At 47.1% G+C, this 17677-nt stretch overlaps 1 protein-coding gene across 1 annotated transcript in view; it reads left to right on the plus strand.

Moving 5' to 3' along the window:
- Window positions 1-10808, plus strand: part of phf14 (PHD finger protein 14) — a 146854-nt gene extending 136046 nt beyond the window's left edge. The window contains exon 18 of the mRNA XM_075449010.1: window positions 9677-10808. Coding sequence (XP_075305125.1) covers window positions 9677-9760 — 84 coding nt within the window. The 3' untranslated portion in view covers window positions 9761-10808. The remainder of the gene's footprint in view (window positions 1-9676) is intronic.
- The last annotated feature ends 6869 nt before the right edge of the window (window positions 10809-17677 follow it).

The following is a 17677-nucleotide window of genomic DNA, read 5'->3' on the forward strand; positions in this document are numbered from 1 at the left end:
TGGACTGCAGATCCTAACCTGGTGATCACACATTCTGCTGTGTAGATGTGTCTATTAACCTTTTGGGGGGGGGGCGGTAATTGTATCTGTCAGAGCTGTTTAATCACTGTTGCAGCTCTCACCACTGTCACTTTCACTTTGCTTTGGTAAATCAGCTGGCTCCTGCTCGCTCTGGTTCACATTCTTCTTTGCTGCTTTTAAAACTAACTTTTAGAACTTCAGTGTCACCAGCACACTAATCAGATGCAGCTACGTGGGGCTGCTTAGCATGTTGCAGCAGCGGCAGCGAGCAGTGGCAGCAGCAGTGGCAGCATGTTGCAGCAGTGGCAGCATGTTGCAGCAGTGGCAGCATGTTGCAGCAGTGGCAGCATGTTGCAGCAGTGGCAGCATGTTGCAGCAGTGGCAGCATGTTGTAGCAGTGGCAGCATGTTGCAGCAGTTGCAGCATGTTGCAGCAGCGGCAGCATGTTGAAGCAGCGGCAGCATGTTGCAGCAGTGGCAGCAGGGGCAGCATGTTGCAGCAGCGGCAGCATGTTGCAGCAGCGGCAGCATGTTGAAGCAGTGGCAGCAGCGGCAGCATGTTGAAGCAGTGGCAGCATGTTGCAGCAGTGGCAGCATGTTGCAGCAGCGGCAGCATGTTGCAGCAGCGGCAGCATGTTGCAGCAGCGGCAGCATGTTGCAGCAGTGGCAGCATGTTGCAGCATTGGCAGCAGGGGCAGCATGTTGCAGCGGCGGCAGCATGTTGCAGCATTGGCAGCAGTGGCAGCATGTTGCAGCATGTTGCAGCATGTTGCAGCATGTTGCAGCAGTGGCAGCATGTTGCAGCAGCGGCAGCATGTTGCAGCAGTTGCAGCAGCGGCGGCAGCATGTTGCAGCAGTGACAGCATGTTGCAGCAGCGGCAGCATGTTGCAGCAGTTGCAGCAGTGGCAGCATGTTGCAGCATTTTGCAGCATGTTGCAGCATTTTGCAGCATGTTGCAGCATTTTGCAGCATTTTGCAGCATGTTGCAGCATGTTGCAGCAGTGGCAGCATGTTGCAGCATGTTGCAGCAGCGGCAGCATGTTGCAGCAGTTGCAGCAGCGGCGGCAGCATGTTGCAGCAGTGACAGCATGTTGCAGCAGCGGCAGCATGTTGCAGCAGTTGCAGCAGCGGCGGCAGCATGTTGCAGCAGTGGCAGCATGTTGCAGCAGTGTCAGCATGTTGCAGCAGCGTCAGCATGTTGCAGCAGCGGCAGCAGGGGCAGCATGTTGCAGCAGCGGCAGCATGTTGCAGCAGTTTCAGCATGTTGCAGTAGTTGCAGCAGTGGCGGCAGCATGTTGCAGCAGTGGCAGCATGTTGCAGCAGTGGCAGCGGCAGCAGTGTTAGCAGTGGCAGCAGCAGCGGCAGCAGCAGCGGCAGCAGCAGCGGCAGCAGTGTCAGCATGTTGCAGCAGCGGCGGCAGCATGTTGCAGCAGTGACAGCATGTTGCAGCAGCGGCAGCATGTTGCAGCAGCGGCAGCATGTTGCAGCAGCGGCAGCATGTTGCAGCAAGTGGCAGCATGTTGCAGCAGCGGCAGCATGTTGCAGCAGCGGCAGCATGTTGCAGCAGCGGCAGCATGTTGCAGCAGTGGCAGCATGTTGCAGCATTGGCAGCAGGGGCAGCATGTTGCAGCAGCGTCAGCATGTTGCAGCAGTGGCAGCATGTTGTAGCAGAGGCAGCATGTTGCAGCAGCGGCAGCATGTTGCAGCATTGGCAGCATGTTGCAGCAGTGGCAGCTTGTTGCAGCAGCGGCAGCATGTTGAAGCAGTGGCAGCAGCGGTAGCATGTTGCAGGAGCGGCAGCATGTTGCAGGAGCGGCAGCATGTTGCAGCAGAGGCAGCATGTTGCAGCAGTGGCAGCATGTTGCAGCAGTGGCAGCAGCGGCAGCATGTTGCAGCAGTGGCAGCATGTTGCAGCAGTGGCAGCATGTTATAGCAGCGGCAGCATGTTGCAGCAGAGGCAGCATGTTGCAGCAGCGGCAGCATGTTGCAGCAGCGGCAGCATGTTGCAGCAGTGGCAGCAGCGGCAGCATGTTGCAGCAGCGTCAGCATGTTGCAGCAGCGTCAGCATGTTGCAGCAGCGTCAGCATGGGGCAGCATGTTGCAGCAGCGGCGGCAGCATGTTGCAGCAGCGGCGGCAGCATGTTGCAGCATGTTGCAGCAGCGGCGGCAGCATGTTGCAGCAGTGGCAGCATTTTGCAGCATGTTGCAGCATGTTGCAGCATGTTGCAGCAGTGGCAGCATGTTGCAGCAGCGGCAGCATGTTGCAGCAGTTGCAGCAGCGGCGGCAGCATGTTGCAGCAGTGACAGCATGTTGCAGCAGTGACAGCATGTTGCAGCAGTGGCAGCATGTTGCAGCAGTTGCAGCAGCGGCGGCAGCATGTTGCAGCAGCGGCAGCATGTTGCAGCAGTTGCAGCAGCGGCGGCAGCATGTTGCAGCAGCGGCAGCATGTTGCAGTAGCGGCAGCATGTTGCAGCAGCGGCAGCATGTTGCAGCAGTGGCAGCATGTTGCAGCAGTGGCAGCAGCGGCGGCAGCATGTTGCAGCAGCGGCAGCATGTTGCAGCAGCGGCAGCATGTTGCAGCAGTGGCAGCATGTTGCAGCAGTGGCAGCATATTGAAGCAGTGGCAGCATGTTGCAGCATTGGCAGCATGTTGCAGCAGCGGCAGCATGTTGCAGCAGCGGCAGCATGTTGCAGCAAGTGGCAGCATGTTGCAGCAAGTGGCAGCATGTTGCAGGAGCGGCAGCATGTTGCAGCAGTGGCAGCATGTTGCAGCATTGGCAGCAGGGGCAGCATGTTACAGCAGCGTCAGCATGTTGCAGCAGCGTCAGCATGTTGCAGCAGCGGCAGCATGTTGCAGCAGTGGCAGCATGTTGTAGCAGAGGCAGCATGTTGCAGCAGCGGCAGCATGTTGCAGCATTGGCAGCATGTTGCAGCAGTGGCAGCTTGTTGCAGCAGCGGCAGCATGTTGAAGCAGTGGCAGCAGCGGTAGCATGTTGCAGGAGCGGCAGCATGTTGCAGCAGAGGCAGCATGTTGCAGCAGTGGCAGCATGTTGCAGCAGTGGCAGCAGCGGCAGCATGTTGCAGCAGTGGCAGCATGTTGCAGCAGTGGCAGCATGTTGCAGCAGCGGCAGCATGTTGCAGCAGAGGCAGTATGTTGCAGCAGCGGCAGCATGTTGCAGCAGCGGCAGCATGTTGCAGCAGCGGCAGCATGTTGCAGCAGCGGCAGCATGTTGAAGCAGCGGCAGCATGTTGAAGCAGTGGCAGCAGCGGCAGCATGTTGCAGCAGCGTCAGCATGTTGCAGCAGCGGCAGCATGTTGCAGCAGCGTCAGCATGTTGCAGCAGCGTCAGCATGTTGCAGCAGCGTCAGCATGTTGCAGCAGCGTCAGCATGTTGCAGCAGCGGCAGCATGTTGCAGCAGCGGCGGCAGCATGTTGCAGCAGCGGCGGCAGCATGTTGCAGCATGTTGCAGCAGCGGCGGCAGCATGTTGCAGCATGTTGCAGCAGCGGCGGCAGCATGTTGCAGCAGTGGCAGCATTTTGCAGCATGTTGCAGCATGTTGCAGCATGTTGCAGCATGTTGCAGCAGTGGCAGCATGTTGCAGCAGCGGCAGCATGTTGCAGCAGTTGCAGCAGCGGCGGCAGCATGTTGCAGCAGTGACAGCATGTTGCAGCAGTGACAGCATGTTGCAGCAGCGGCAGCATGTTGCAGCAGCGGCAGCAGGGGCAGCATGTTGCAGCATTGGCAGCAGCGGCAGCAGGGGCAGCATGTTGCAGCAGCGGCGGCAGCATGTTGCAGCATGTTGCAGCAGTGGCAGCATGTTGCAGCATGTTGCAGCATGTTGCAGCAGTGGCAGCATGTTGCAGCATGTTGCAGCATGTTGCAGCAGTGGCAGCATGTTGCAGCAGCGGCAGCATGTTGCAGCAGTCGCAGCAGCGGCGGCAGCATGTTGCAGCAGTGACAGCATGTTGCAGCAGCGGCAGCATGTTGCAGCAGTTGCAGCAGTGGCAGCATGTTGCAGCATTTTGCAGCATGTTGCAGCATGTTGCAGCATTTTGCAGCATGTTGCAGCATGTTGCAGCAGTGGCAGCATGTTGCAGCATGTTGCAGCAGCGGCAGCATGTTGCAGCAGTTGCAGCAGCGGCGGCAGCATGTTGCAGCAGTGACAGCATGTTGCAGCAGCGGCAGCATGTTGCAGCAGCGGCGGCAGCATGTTGCAGCAGCGGCGGCAGCATGTTGCAGCAGTGTCAGCATGTTGCAGCAGCGTCAGCATGTTGCAGCAGCGGCAGCAGGGGCAGCATGTTGCAGCAGCGGCGGCAGCATGTTGCAGCAGTGTTAGCATGTTGCAGCAGTGACAGCATGTTGCAGCAGCGGCAGCATGTTGCAGCAGTTGCAGCAGCGGCGGCAGCATGTTGCAGCAGTGTCAGCATGTTGCAGCAGCGTCAGCATGTTGCAGCAGCGGCAGCAGGGGTAGCATGTTGCAGCAGCGGCAGCATGTTGAAGCAGTGGCAGCAGCGGCAGCATGTTGCAGCAGCGGCAGCATGTTGCAGCAGCGGCAGCATGTTGCAGCAGCGGCAGCATGTTGCAGCAGCGTCAGCATGTTGCAGCAGCGTCAGCATGTTGCAGCAGCGGCAGCATGTTGCAGCAGCGGCAGCATGGGGCAGCAGCGGCAGCATGTTGCAGCAGCGGCAGCATGGGGCAGCATGTTGCAGCAGCGGCGGCAGCATGTTGCAGCAGCGGCGGCAGCATGTTGCAGCATGTTGTAGCAGCGGCGGCAGCATGTTGCAGCATGTTGCAGCAGCGGCGGCAGCATGTTGCAGCAGTGGCAGCATTTTGCAGCATGTTGCAGCATGTTGCAGCATGTTGCAGCATGTTGCAGCATGTTGCAGCATGTTGCAGCATGTTGCAGCATGTTGCAGCAGTGGCAGCATGTTGCAGCAGCGGCAGCATGTTGCAGCAGCGGCAGCATGTTGCAGCAGTTGCAGCAGCGGCGGCAGCATGTTGCAGCAGTGACAGCATGTTGCAGCAGCGGCAGCATGTTGCAGCAGCGGCAGCATGTTGCAGCAGCGGCAGCATGTTGCAGCAGCGGCAGCAGGGGCAGCATGTTGCAGCATTGGCAGCAGCGGCAGCATGTTGCAGCATTGGCAGCAGGGGCAGCATGTTGCAGCAGCGGCGGCAGCATGTTGCAGCATGTTGCAGCAGTGGCAGCATGTTGCAGCATGTTGCAGCATGTTGCAGCATGTTGCAGCATGTTGCAGCATGTTGCAGCAGTGGCAGCATGTTGCAGCATGTTGCAGCAGTGGCAGCATGTTGCAGCATGTTGCAGCATGTTGCAGCATGTTGCAGCATGTTGCAGCAGTGGCAGCATGTTGCAGCATGTTGCAGCATGTTGCAGCAGTGGCAGCATGTTGCAGCATGTTGCAGCATGTTGCAGCAGTGGCAGCATGTTGCAGCAGCGGCAGCATGTTGCAGCAGTTGCAGCAGCGGCGGCAGCATGTTGCAGCAGTGACAGCATGTTGCAGCAGCGGCAGCATGTTGCAGTAGTTGCAGCAGTTGCAGCATGTTGCAGCATTTTGCAGCATGTTGCAGCATGTTGCAGCATTTTGCAGCATGTTGCAGCATGTTGCAGCAGTGGCAGCATGTTGCAGCATGTTGCAGCAGCGGCAGCATGTTGCAGCAGTTGCAGCAGCGGCAGCATGTTGCAGCAGTTGCAGCAGCGGCGGCAGCATGTTGCAGCAGTGGCAGCATGTTGCAGCAGTGTCAGCATGTTGCAGCAGCGTCAGCATGTTGCAGCAGCGGCAGCAGGGGCAGCATGTTGCAGCAGCGGCAGCATGTTGCAGCAGTTGCAGCATGTTGCAGTAGTTGCAGCAGTGGCGGCAGCATGTTGCAGCAGTGGCAGCGGCAGCAGTGTTAGCAGTGGCAGCAGCAGCGGCAGCAGTGTCAGCATGTTGCAGCAGCGGCAGCAGCATGTTGCAGCAGTGACAGCATGTTGCAGCAGCGGCAGCATGTTGCAGCAGCGGCAGCATGTTGCAGCAGCGGCAGCATGTTGCAGCAAGTGGCAGCATGTTGCAGCAAGTGGCAGCATGTTGCAGCAGCGGCAGCATGTTGCAGCAGCGGCAGCATGTTGCAGCAGCTGCAGCATGTTGCAGCAGCGGCAGCATGTTGCAGCAGCTGCAGCATGTTGCAGCAGTGGCAGCATGTTGCAGCATTGGCAGCAGGGGCAGCATGTTGCAGCAGCGTCAGCATGTTGCAGCAGCGTCAGCATGTTGCAGCAGCGTCAGCATGTTGCAGCAGTGGCAGCATGTTGTAGCAGAGGCAGCATGTTGCAGCAGCGGCAGCATGTTGCAGCATTGGCAGCATGTTGCAGCATTGGCAGCATGTTGCAGCAGTGGCAGCTTGTTGCAGCAGCGGCAGCATGTTGAAGCAGTGGCAGCAGCGGTAGCAGCATGTTGCAGCAGTGGCAGCATGTTGCAGCAGTGGCAGCAGCGGCAGCATGTTGCAGCAGTGGCAGCATGTTGCAGCAGTGGCAGCATGTTATAGCAGCGGCAGCATGTTGCAGCAGAGGCAGCATGTTGCAGCAGCGGCAGCATGTTGAAGCAGTGGCAGCAGCGGCAGCATGTTGCAGCAGCGTCAGCATGTTGCAGCAGCGGCAGCATGTTGAAGCAGTGGCAGCAGCGGCAGCATGTTATAGCAGCGGCAGCATGTTGCAGCAGCGGCAGCATGTTGCAGCAGCGGCAGCATGTTGAAGCAGTGGCAGCAGCGGCAGCATGTTGCAGCAGCGTCAGCATGTTGCAGCAGCGTCAGCATGTTGCAGCAGCGGCAGCATGTTGCAGCAGCGTCAGCATGTTGCAGCAGCGGCAGCATGTTGCAGCAGCGTCAGCATGTTGCAGCAGCGTCAGCATGTTGCAGCAGCGGCAGCATGTTGCAGCAGCGGCAGCATGGGGCAGAATGTTGCAGCAGCGGCGGCAGCATGTTGCAGCATGTTGCAGCAGCGGCGGCAGCATGTTGCAGCAGTGGCAGCATTTTGCAGCATGTTGCAGCATGTTGCAGCATGTTGCAGCAGTGGCAGCATGTTGCAGCAGCGGCAGCATGTTGCAGCAGTTGCAGCAGCGGCGGCAGCATGTTGCAGCAGTGACAGCATGTTGCAGCAGTGACAGCATGTTGCAGCAGTGGCAGCATGTTGCAGCAGTTGCAGCAGCGGCGGCAGCATGTTGCAGCAGCGGCAGCATGTTGCAGCAGTTGCAGCAGCGGCGGCAGCATGTTGCAGCAGCGGCAGCATGTTGCAGTAGCGGCAGCATGTTGCAGCAGCGGCAGCATGTTGCAGCAGTGGCAGCATGTTGCAGCAGTTGCAGCAGCGGCGGCAGCATGTTGCAGCAGCGGCAGCATGTTGCAGCAGCGGCAGCATGTTGCAGCAGCGGCAGCATGTTGCAGCAGTGGCAGCATGTTGCAGCAGTGGCAGCATATTGAAGCAGTGGCAGCATGTTGCAGCAGTGGCAGCATGTTGCAGCAGCGGCAGCATGTTGCAGCAGCGGCAGCATGTTGCAGCAGCGGCAGCATGTTGCAGCAGCGGCAGCATGTTGCAGCAGCGGCAGCATGTTGCAGCAGCGGCAGCATGTTGCAGCAGCGGCAGCATGTTGCAGCAGCGGCAGCAGCTGCGGCAGCATGTTTCATAGCTTATTTGCTTGTTTCCAAGCAAACTTCCCATTCCTACCAAACTCTGAGCTGCCCAACACCAAGACTGTTGAGAATGTCTTGCTTGCCATTTTGTTCATCTCTACAAAGATGTAGAATCCAATCTTGTTTCTTTTTCTTAGATTATTTTTACCAGTGCTCTAACATGGCACAAGCGCTGCTGTTGACAGCCAGGTGAGAAGCGCAGCCGCGCAGCCACACAGCCTGTGAGATGCCTGTCTGAGGCACAGTTTGAGCCTCTGCAGCAGCATGGAATTTAGATTTCTGGCTGTGAGCCTGTTTCTTCTGTATTAAGTGTAGTTTCCAACCACAACGCGCAGTGAAAATATCCTGTGAAAGTCCTGTTGACATCCTACAAGTATTTCTGCATAAATTAGCTCTTTCAACAGTTTCTTTATCGAAGATATACTTGATTTTACAGCCTTGTCTCACCAAAAAAATACGATAGTCACTGAACAGAAAACTTTGTGTTATGCTGATTCTGTACGGTTTTTCAAGCCACCTAGCACGACTTTCTAAGTAACATTTTACAATAGGAAGAACATTTTGTGGAATGTAGTAATTCATTCACAGTCTAGAGAGGACAGGAAAGCAGGCAGAGAGAAGGGAATGACATGCAGCAACAACCACAGAGGAGAACTCAGATCCAGGCCTCCTTCGACGAGAAAGTCTCTGTGCATGAGGTGCCTCCTTCACCGAGTGAGGTGCCACATGACCTTTACATCTAGTGTCTGATGCCTCACTAAAACCAGTTATATTGTAATGCCTAATCATTACCAAGTAGTTTTACATGTGTAAATACTGATGAAACAACTGATTTCATTAAAACAGCACCTGAAACCTAAAATGACATTTCAAAGTAAAATGGTGCAATAGTCACTTTGAGACTATTTGACTGTGTGTTCCTCCCAGGAAATAGTTTTGTGTGCAGTAGCTCGACAGAAACAATGAAAATCATTTCTGTGGCCAGTTGGCCAGGACATTTTAAAAAGTTACGTTTCACTTGTATTTTTCATGATTAGAATTAGAAATAGATGAAGTTTTTGTGTCTAGTATTTTAGTTTTACTGTGAGACAGGGTTGAAATATGTCCCAGACACAAGCAAAATATCAATATAATTCTTTTTACCATTTGAATTATAGAAGTGGTATTACATGTGGGTTAGGGTTAAGATTTGAAAATCATCCAAACCCAACAATTAATTGAAATTGGTCCTAGGTTGGGATGCAGGCATATTGTTTGGGAACTCCTCATCCAGGGCCTCTTTGTATATGCTTCATTTCATCTGGCATCCAAATATTTCCCGTGGGTCGTAGGGCTGGACTGAATACAAACTAGTTTAAGCACATCAACTCTTGAACAATGAAACCACGCTGTTGTAATGCATTCAGAATGTGCTTTGGTGTTGTTTTGCTGAAATAAGCAAGGTTTACCCTGAAAAAGGCATTGCCTTCCTTAGCATATGTTGAATTAAAGAATGCTTTAATGGATGTTAGCCTTGTATCATGACGTGTTTCAATCCAGAAAATGTATATACAGATCAAAATGAATGATGTCCTCATGGATGTGAAATTATTCATGTCATGTGCACAAATGCATCCCTGACACAGATGCTGGCTTTTGGAGTGAGTGCTTATAACAAGTCAAATGGTCCCACTCCTCTTTCAGAGCGATCAAATACATTTGCTAAATCTGACAATACCTCGTTAGTCTCTTTTTTTCCTTCTTTTCTGACGGGATTTAATGCCAGATCATGAGCGCGTGCTCCAGAACGCTCTGGGCCCCCTTTTATGTGCATTGAGGTAACAATAAAACTTATTCTCCTCCAGATAATCAGACAACCTCTGTGCACTAACAAAGAAGAAAATGAAGTGCCAGTTCCTTCTTTCTCTGCATTGCTAAATTGTGTTTCAGATGGACCTGTGTGATTAATGAGCAATGTGCAATGTGTTCTGTCTTTGCAGGAGGAGGAGGAGGAGGAGGAAGAGCAGCTGGAAGGGAATGACTCTGTTAAAGAGGAAACAGCAGAGCAGGAGATCCCAAATTAAATCTGAGCCAGAGGACACAGAGACTTCTGCTCTTTACCTTTTCTGTTCTATAGCAAATATAACTTTCTACTAGCCACCCAAAGTTTGTACACAGCCAGCAGTTAACATCCATTCCAGGTAGGTTAGCAAACAGAGGTGTATTTTAGAAGAATACTGTTCAAATGTTAATACTTTTAGTTTTAAGGGTAGAGTTTGTACTTTCTATGGACAGGCCTGACTGACAGACATGCGTCAGACATCTCCATGAAGCAGCATATGAAAGCATCGAGCCAGATGAGCACAAACGCTCTCATGTTCTGACGGCCTGCTGCATTTCTGACTTTCCATACAATCTATTTTCTTGCACTAATGATCAGACAGTGTGTTCATACTGACTATTGTCAGTGTCCTGTTTACAAGATGAAGCTAGCACAGCGTGGCAGAGATTTTTCTTTCTCTGAACCCACAGAACACTTCTTCCCAGCCGAGCATGCCCATACTGGCCCGACATCAGCAATGAAATACATGTCATTTGACCTTTGAGTGGATGATTAGGATTTTTGTATTTTATGCGTATCTTATCACTTTTCCATTTAGAATATGTACTCCCTTTCTCAGCTAATTATTTGCAGTTTATTGGTGTCGAGTTTTTTTTTCTTTTGAATTAATCAGTGATAATAGGTGCTGAATACCCATTGAATAGCTTGACCTTCCAATTCTGAACTCTTCTGAAACCAATTTCTCAGCAAAGTTGTGCACCTAAAAATTTTCCATGAACTAAGACCAAACAAAAAGTGTGAAAGTTTTCACAGTAGAATTATCTCAAATCAGCTGCTGCTGTATGAAATGATTCAAAGCTAATTAAAGTGATGGATTTCTATAGTTTCTATGACTGTTAATGCTTATGGTTAATTAGATTTGACCAGCTCCAGTGTCAGTATGAAGAATTGACAGATATTGATAATAAATCTGGCATAAACCCTTAAAGTGCCAAAAAAATGTGAGGTGCAAAAACATTTTGCTTCTCTATTACAGATACTAAATGCACAATAAATGTATGGATCTCTCAGATTGTGTGGTTCTTGGTTTATTTATTTTCTGACTGACTCCAGTGATGTAGTTGAACCCAAGTGCATTTTGTGAAATACTGTACTCGTACCGCTTGTACTGTAGTATTACTGTTCTCCACTATATTCATTGTTAAACTGAAGTTAAAATGTAATTTTCGTATATATGAACAATAACCTCAGCACAGCTAATGACAGGTGGAAGAAGATACGTCTGAAAAACGATGAAAAATAGCTCCTGGACAATGTCTCACTTACTGCTAAATCTTTGCTTTCAACATGTCTGTCATCAGGTTCACGAGATGGGAAGATTCTCAGCCCATGTAATGTAATGAAAGTCTGTCAGATCGAAACGTGAAATAAAGATTCAGCAGTTAGTTAACAGAGGGAGCCCTCTTTGTCTTTGAGATTATCAGTACAAAATATTCATTCAATTCAGAAATTTGTTTGGGTTATTTTACATTAAGCTGTATAGAAGCAGTATGTAATGTAATTTAAATTAGCTTCAGCCACAACATTAAAGCAATGTGCACATTCATGCGTAAATGATACAGATTATTGACTTTGCCTATCTGGCACAACGAGTACTTTCACTATAGCAACTCTCAAGTTTTCTATTTTGATCCTGCTGCAGTTATGCGAGAAAGAAAATATACCTTTGTTTAATTCCCCAGTCCATAAGGCCACTTCCTATAGTTATCATTTTACACTGAGAAAGTTTTTTCCCCCAAGTGAAAAACCTTCGACAGTTTCCAATCTTCCTAAGGAGTGGACATCCCTGCAAGTTTATCCCAAGATCAGACTGGGCTTGGAAACTTTGAAAAAAAAAAAAAAACAAGATTCAGTATTGATGGAGACAAAAAATGAGCATGCTTCTTTATTCCCTTAATAGGTCATGTGACCACGGGACGAAGGCTCAGTGTGGTACATACCACTGTAGTAAGTTGCATATGCAACTTTTTTTTGAAAATATGGGGGTATTCTGCCTGTAATGCAGAGTTACCAGTTACAGTTCAAATTAGAATGCTGAATTTAACGGGAATACAGACAGAAGCAATGATCAGCTGATCAATTAAACCCTGTATTTAACTGCAATCACTACAAAACTAAACTATCATGTTGGAATTTACAAATGTTTGCTATCTATTTTTCTACCTTTAAGATAAAACATAGTAATAATTCAGGCTGTAGATTTTTAATACCCATTTTAGTGCCCTTAATGATGCTCTGTGGCTTACCACATGACCTCCTTGAAGTCAGTATAAAGTATTTCCCCTCTTAGGTCATTTAACAACTATGATGACATTTCATGAAGAAAATGTCTCATGTGACCAGACAGTGGGAAAACAGGCCCTAAAAGAGGCGACTGTATCTACAACTTAATAGTGTTAAAGATCTTTAAAAAACAAAATGCACTGAACAAAACCCATCACAGAGTCGATCAGAACATTCGGAAAGAAAAGAAGCGAATTTAAAGAGTTCTGTCCGTTACCATTTCATGTTGCCGTATAAACAGCTGAGAGATAAATGTTTGAAAAGACTCGTGAGATCATTCCGTCTCAGCTTCAGAGGACTGAAGGGTTTCCTTGTTACTACTTAAGATGAAACACTTCCAATTTTCCATTTGCACAAACAGTAAAGCTCTGTAGCAGCCCATGCTGAGCAGAGAGGGACTATCTGTTTGTGAGGGGGGTCCTGCAGATCTTTGGCACCCCCACCCCTCCTCACTCTCTGTACAATTTGTTTCTCAGATCTTTATATTCCACAGCAGTCAGACCTGGGACATCAATGCTCTCACATTCTGACATTAAGGCATCGAGGGGTGTAATTCCAATTTGTTTCAAAGGAACTATTAATTTGCCCATTTCAAGGCCAGGCAGGAGGGAAACCCTGTAAGACTGCTGAACCGTGAAAGACATTATCTGGAGGCTTCAGATTTTGGTGAAGAGACATGTAGAATTGATGACGGGAGGCGTCAGTGCCTGCAGACGTTTGAGCCGGGCTCCCTGCGGTCGGGCTCCCAGCATGCCATCTGAGAGCGATGTCATTAGGCATATTATAACAGCGATGGGCACATTAATGACAGAGTGGCCCGCTCTGCCACCCAGTGCCCCGCCAAACTCCTATTTACACCAGCAGAATACTAAACAGCCCTTGATGATGAGCCTAATACGCAGAGCGTGGAGCAGTGCTTAACAGCCACCTCCTACAGCAACAAAAGAAAGACTGCTCACTTTGTTGCATCTTTAGAGCCTTGTTAATCACATCATTCGCCATGGCAATACATGTACTTCTCATGATGCTGGGGGATTCAGCATTACGCTAAGGTGTACAGGTTCTCTGTCTAAACGGAACATTTACAAGTCTCACAGCATTTTCATTTACGGTCTCCGTTGTACAGTATTACTTTCAGATTTACTTTTAGTATTGATGAGTTTCTTGTATACAAACATTTTGCCCAGGACAAAGTTATCAGTCATGAGTAAAAAGTTAACCTTGTAGCACCCAAGCATATGAATAATCATTGAAAAAAATCATTTTGCATCTTTTTGGGTGGGAATAAACCAATATTCTTGGAATTTTTGGAATTGGGCTATTTTTGATAATTTTTGATCATTTTAGGCAATGTTGCATATTTGCAGCTGTGGGCTTTCCTGATTAATTTTGTTCACAAAACCAAGTCATTCTCTGCAGTTCGTTTGGAAAAAAAGGTAAAGTGAAAGTTCACCAGTAACTGCTGCTACCACAATAAAATGTATATAATAGACCTTTATTGAACATTCTTAATACAAAGTGTGGAACGCAACCATCATAAACTTTCCATTCAACAACAAATCAAACAGATTTCACAGATCTTTGTTGTGAAAAAGTGAAGCACATATAAAATGCAAAAAATGTAATGTAAATAAAAATGTGCACATGAAGCTAATAAAAAAATACAAAAAAATAATCATAATAATACAATTTGGAGACCTGACCTCCCATTAGCGCTGTGAAAGGTGGACAAAGCAGACCACACCAAACGAGACCAGAACCAACTAGAACAGACCACCGCAAAGCAGAGTGTAATCACTGAGCCAAGAAAATGATGCTGTAACAACTGTCGGCACATAAAATGTAATGTAAAAAATATTACACATGAATGTAAATAATGTATGTAAATTTAAAAAAAAAAAAAAAAAAAAAATAATTATGTAATGTAAATAAAAATATAATGTAAATAAATAAAAAGCTTATTGCATATCTGCAACTGTGGGTGCTACAAGGTTAAGAAACATAGATTTCCATTGTTTGTAAATTCTTGTTTACTTAATAATGAAATAACTCAACCTTGAAATTGTCTTTCATAGTTCAGTGTTTTACATAGCTTTGTGGAAAATGTAAGCTTACCATATTAATGAAATATTTTACCTGGTTAAAGTTCATTTTACTGGGCTCAATCAGTAAAAATGTTCATGACGAGGTTTCATTTGTCAGTATTGGTGGGTGAGAAGGACACGGATGCGGACTTCAAAAAAGCAAACTAGATTTATTTTACAAAAACAAAGTACCAACAGAAAGCGCGGCTGAGCCGGATTCAAAAACCTAAACTGTGGAAAAATATTTAACTGAACAAAACACTTGGCATAGCATTGGAAAAACACTTAACTGGGGCGGGGCGGGGCGGGGCGGGGCGGGGCGGGGCGTGGCGTGGAGGGTGTTGACGGGGAAGGATCTCACAAAGCAATGAGGGGACCTGGAAACTAAAATACTGTGGAGGGTGATTAGGGATTGAGTGCAGCTGATAGGGAAAACACAGGTGAGGGACGTGAGGCTGATGGCAGGGCAGGAGAGGGTGGCATGACATGAAAAAAAAGTAAACACAAGACCTGAACCTAAAACATGAGAAAACTAAGAACTAAACTAAGACATGATCTAAAAACAAAACATGATCTAAAACATAGTCCCATGACATCTTTAGGACTGCCCACATATCACGGAACAAGAACAAAGAAAAGAATCCAGTTGCCAACTATTCCAGCACTTCGGATGTTCATGAGTAAACACTGAGCGAGGCATTTCTTCCATTTACAGATGCCAGCTAATATAACACATTAGAAATGATACCACAGCATATTTCAACATACAATAACCTAGATGGTTGTTAAGATCTGACAGGTGACCTGTCTCTTGCTGCCAATGGCCACACCAATATAAAGAACATTCCTAAGGTATTGAACCGCACCTAAAACCAGTCTACGATGTTGTATGGGTTGGCTCTTTGTTCCAATTTGCAATATCCTGCAAGTATAACTTTGTTTTCAGAATCTGCTAATGAACTGAGTTCAACTTTTAAGAGGGTCTCTCAAAATTGTAACCTTTAGCCTTGGTGCACTATAAGCTGCCAAAAGAAAATCTTTCGCACGTCTTGCTTAGAAATGATGAACCACTGGTTGCATTTTTCACTGACTTTGTGAAAATGACCCCCTTATACAGTGGGAAAGTCCACTTGTACCACCTTGCCAGGCTGATGAAATTAAAGCCTTGGCTCGTCTTCAGACATTTATCAAATATTTTCTTATAATATAGTTCAGATAATGACAATTTAGCTTTTAAGTTCTCCAGCATGTGGTAGATTAACTGAATTAGGACCATTAAAACTCAAAACTTCCCACTAAATACTGAAAGTATATTTGTGTCAATTTCTCATTCAGATTAAAAAGTGTTCCACAAAAACTGAAAGCATGAATTTTGCCAGAGGTGAGCATGTGTCCCAAAAATAAAGAAATGTAAAGTATGTGTACAAGGCATGTAGTTATTCTGCATGTATGTGGGGGAAAACTGCAAAAGTACAGAACATAGACGTTGTATGTGTTTCTCATTTCTAGTTTATTTTCCTGAGTTGACTTCAAAACAACGAACAGTAGATGTTCAGAAATCTTACTCTGGACAAACAAATTTTTCAACTCGCTTTTCATCTGAAACATTTCAGAAAATAGACCCCCTATGGTCATTGGTTTCACTCACTGTGACATTTACTAGATTTGAGTTTGGTCTTGTTCCTCCATTTTAATTGCTAGAGTATTTCTTGTGATACAGATGTTAGGATGTTTTTTTTTAAACCCTTCTATATAACTGTTCCATGCCATGTAAAAACCATCAAACACGCACACAGACACATGGTCAGATCAAGTGTGGGTTTACTTTGATGTAAGCTTGAGGCACACAGTGAGAATCACATTATAAAGCAGCTACAATTACAAAATCAACATAAATGTGCCTGAAAGAAAAAAACTAATAAAAGGTCATCCAATAAGTGTTGAAATCATTTTGGTGCCGCTGGTTTTTAATGAGTGATCTATAATCAATGCCAGCGCATGAGGATACATTAAACAATGTGTCATTTCTTTACCAGAAAAGCAATAAAAAAGCCTAGTTAATAATGTGGATTGTATTCCCTTTCAACAATATTTGATTTTTTGATTTTGAATTTTTGAGACAAACACAAACAAAACACAACTTTATTTCAGCGGCCTATCATACGGTTGTTCTGTTGAAGCCCCTGTGTCTCTGACATACACACAAGGTGTCCTCTAACATTGATGCCTGATTCACTGGTCGTGGAAATAACACACAAACAGCAAGTGACAAGGTCTAATAAGGGGGCTGGAGGGGGAGTAAGGGGAAAGCCAGAGGATCCACAAACATGAGACTCAAAAAAGAGAACATTTTTTTGCATTTCCATTGTTTCTGTTTCAGTTTAGGTTCTACTTATTTTAATCTGAGATGCCTGTGTTTTATTGTGACATTTAGTGCAGTACATTCTAACTTTTGCATTAACATGCATTTTGAAGACTGCAAGGTTTTGAGATACTGTAGGGATACCCAAGTGCAAAATGTTTTTCCTTTTTTACTCTTAATTGTTTGTTGTGCTGTAAATATGTTTAGCTTTGTTTTGGTATAAAGTACAGTTGACTTATAACAACATACTTATTATAGTATTTTTCTATTCTATTCTACTGTATTGCCAGTGAATGAACATGTTCCATATAAAAAGGAAAATTATGGGGAGGCCATAAAAAAGAGAAATGAACATGATTTCATTTTAAAGTGAGGAATCAGGCTTGGAGAGGAAAAAAAACATGTATATTCCCTCATAGTTTACTTTCTCGTCGTCACTGAGAAAAACTAAATGTAAAAAGAGACAGCAAGGGCAGGACTAAGGAACATTAGTATAATGAAAGGCATCCTTCCTGTTCCAGGCAAGTCTCTTGTAAAGTTTATTGCCCTCTTCATCAGCTCTACTGATCAGAACCAACATTAAAGATATCTGCCTAATCGTGCACAAGTGTCCCTTGTGTCTGTGCTTGTCCTATTGGATCTCAGTGCTGCATTTGATACAATCTATCACAACATTCTTTTACAGAGACTTGAACATATTATTGGGATTAAAAGAACTGCATTAGGCTCATTTAAATCATATTTATTTGAAAGATTACAGTTTGTTCTTGTAAATGAAGAATCTTCCTCACACACCAGAGTAAGTCATGGAGTTCCTCAGGGTTCTGTGCTTGGACCGATTCTTTTCACTTTATACATGCTTCCATTAGGTAACATTATTAGACAGCATGGCATAAATTTACATTGCTATATAGATTATACTCAGCTGTACTTATCTATGAACCCAAACAAAATCAATGAGTCAGTTAGACTCCAAGTATGTATTAAATACATAAAGACCTGGATGATTCGGAACTTTCTTCTTCTAAACTCAAAACTTAAGTTGAAGAAATTGTCTAGCTATACAGTTACTCTAGATGCATTTATTTGGCTTCCAGTATTACAGTGAGGAGCCTTGGAGTTAACCCCTTAACGCCTATTGTCGCATATA

This window comes from Odontesthes bonariensis, chromosome 18, assembly GCF_027942865.1.
Source record: "Odontesthes bonariensis isolate fOdoBon6 chromosome 18, fOdoBon6.hap1, whole genome shotgun sequence".
NCBI classification, from domain to species: Eukaryota; Metazoa; Chordata; class Actinopteri; order Atheriniformes; family Atherinopsidae; genus Odontesthes; species Odontesthes bonariensis.